The following is a 1,947-nucleotide window of genomic DNA, read 5'->3' on the forward strand; positions in this document are numbered from 1 at the left end:
ACTTTTATTGGGTTTTGAATAAGGGCCTTAATGGTTCCAACTTGTAAGACTAAATTTGGTTTTGATTTTGGTTTTGAAACTTATTGACAATTAAGTTAGTTTTTCCGCTGCTAAATTCTGAACTAGCCTTAACGTTTGAACACGTGGCGGTAGCACGTTAGTACTCTTGCAAATTGTTGTAGGTATTTACAGGTTTTTTAGAGAGAATTATTGGGGCGTTACACAAACTTTCTCCATCTCTTCTTTATATACTGATCTGGTATTCTCATCACTCAATGTAAGTGTAATATTCTGATGCAGTGGTAGCATAACCATCCAGAAGCTTCAAAGTTCTTGCAAGTGCATTTAACTTGGTTGTTGTCAGATTCAAAAGTGACTTTTTGTTGCGACCAAGGTTCACTTTCAATTGCCATTAAATAGAACAAGGTACTACCATTTTGCCAAAGCAATTTTGTGGTAGTTGCAATGGACTACCCAAAATTCTTCCTCAAAATATGTGAATAAAGACAAAGTGTAGATTTCTAATGCATGTTTCAGCAGATCAGATAATGGTATTGTTGATGATGCAGTTGATTTACTACAAGAGAACTAATCATGTTTTTCCGTGCTTCTCCAACGTTGTATACAAGATTTGAAAATGCTATAGAATTCAGTCAAGCTTGTTGATATATTTTCTCTAAACCTAATTGCATGATTGGTACTTTCACTTCGTTGGGAAGAGAGGATACCAGCTAAGAAGAAGTCTTTGCTTAGAGCTAGACACCACTTTTCTCTTAGATCATAAATTCTTTGGAACTAACTATCTTCTTGTAAATTATACTTCTAGATCAGTGAGCTCCATACAGTTTCAAACTCAACTTCAGTTACACATCGTTTCAAACAGTAGGAGAATGTTCTCTTAAAATCCTTGTCTCGTTTCATTGATCCAAATCTTGTAATAGCATTTTGTTCCAAATGCCATATACATAAACTATGTCTAACCTCTGGAAAGACCTGAATTATAATCAGATATATTTTTAGAAAAAAAAAGGTAACTACACAATAGAAACAAGGTAACTTTAACACCTTTATGTATAACTTTAAATGTTACCTTCTGTATTGTAGAGCACATTACTTGATATTGGTCTGTGAAGATTGAGATTGGGCATTTCCCTCCCATTGACTTTTTGAATGTCTCAGAAACCATACAAATGATTCAATTTTCTCATCTCCAATAAAAGCACACCCAAACATGCAATTTTTCCAATGGTTATTAATTCCAACAGTAGGAGCACAAATCAAATTGTATCTATTTGTCCTATATGTAGTGTCAAACACTACAACATCTCCATAAATACTATAATCTTCTCTCATCATCGAGTCTCTCCAAAATAGTGCTCTCAACTTGCCTTCTTTATTCAATCTAAATCTAAAGAAAAATTCAGGATCATTAGCAAGTTCCTGGTATATATTCAAAGACTGCTTGTGCATCACCACCTTCAATATTTTTCATTTTCAACCTTGTCAAATAATTCAGATGGTCTTTCTTTGTATGTCCCAAGTTTTCTTCACCTTTAGCTTCATTGCACATAGCTCGATATGAGTCCATAGCTGAAAGTCCTGACTTTTGCAAGTTTTCTATTACTTGTCTCTTTTCTTCTGTCATCTCTCTTTCAGATCAATGAAGATAGTGCCATTGTTTTCTTGTGAGTTCATGATTATGTACCAAAACATGATGTACTACTTCAAACAATCCATCCTCATTCATCTTGACTCTTATACAAGCTCTATAATATGTTCTTATGATAGCAACTTGCCTTAGTTTTCTTTTCCTTTTCTTTTCTGCATTCTCCACAATTGCTTCTATTTTTTTTCTTTTTTCATTCCCCAGTGTTTGTTTTACCTTGTGCAAAAAAAACATAGCATTTCTCCACATTAACTTTTCCAGTTTTATCCCTAGTCCTACCT

General features: G+C 33.9%; 1 protein-coding gene across 1 annotated transcript; it reads right to left on the reverse strand.

Annotated features, from left to right (window-relative positions):
• Positions 1-822: 822 nt before the first annotated feature.
• LOC110738010 (protein FAR1-RELATED SEQUENCE 5-like) lies at positions 823-1,645 on the reverse strand. Its single transcript, XM_021918369.1, has 3 exons — positions 1,500-1,645; positions 1,189-1,408; positions 823-993 (listed from the first exon to the last, which is right to left on the reverse strand). The coding sequence occupies exons 1-3, from the start codon at positions 1,643-1,645 to the stop codon at positions 823-825; spliced, it is 537 nt and encodes a 178-aa protein (XP_021774061.1).
• Between the last annotated feature and the right edge of the window lie 302 nt (positions 1,646-1,947).

The sequence above is a fragment of the Chenopodium quinoa genome, unplaced genomic scaffold (assembly GCF_001683475.1).
Source record: "Chenopodium quinoa cultivar QQ74 unplaced genomic scaffold, ASM168347v1, whole genome shotgun sequence".
Classification (NCBI taxonomy): Eukaryota; Viridiplantae; Streptophyta; class Magnoliopsida; order Caryophyllales; family Amaranthaceae; genus Chenopodium; species Chenopodium quinoa.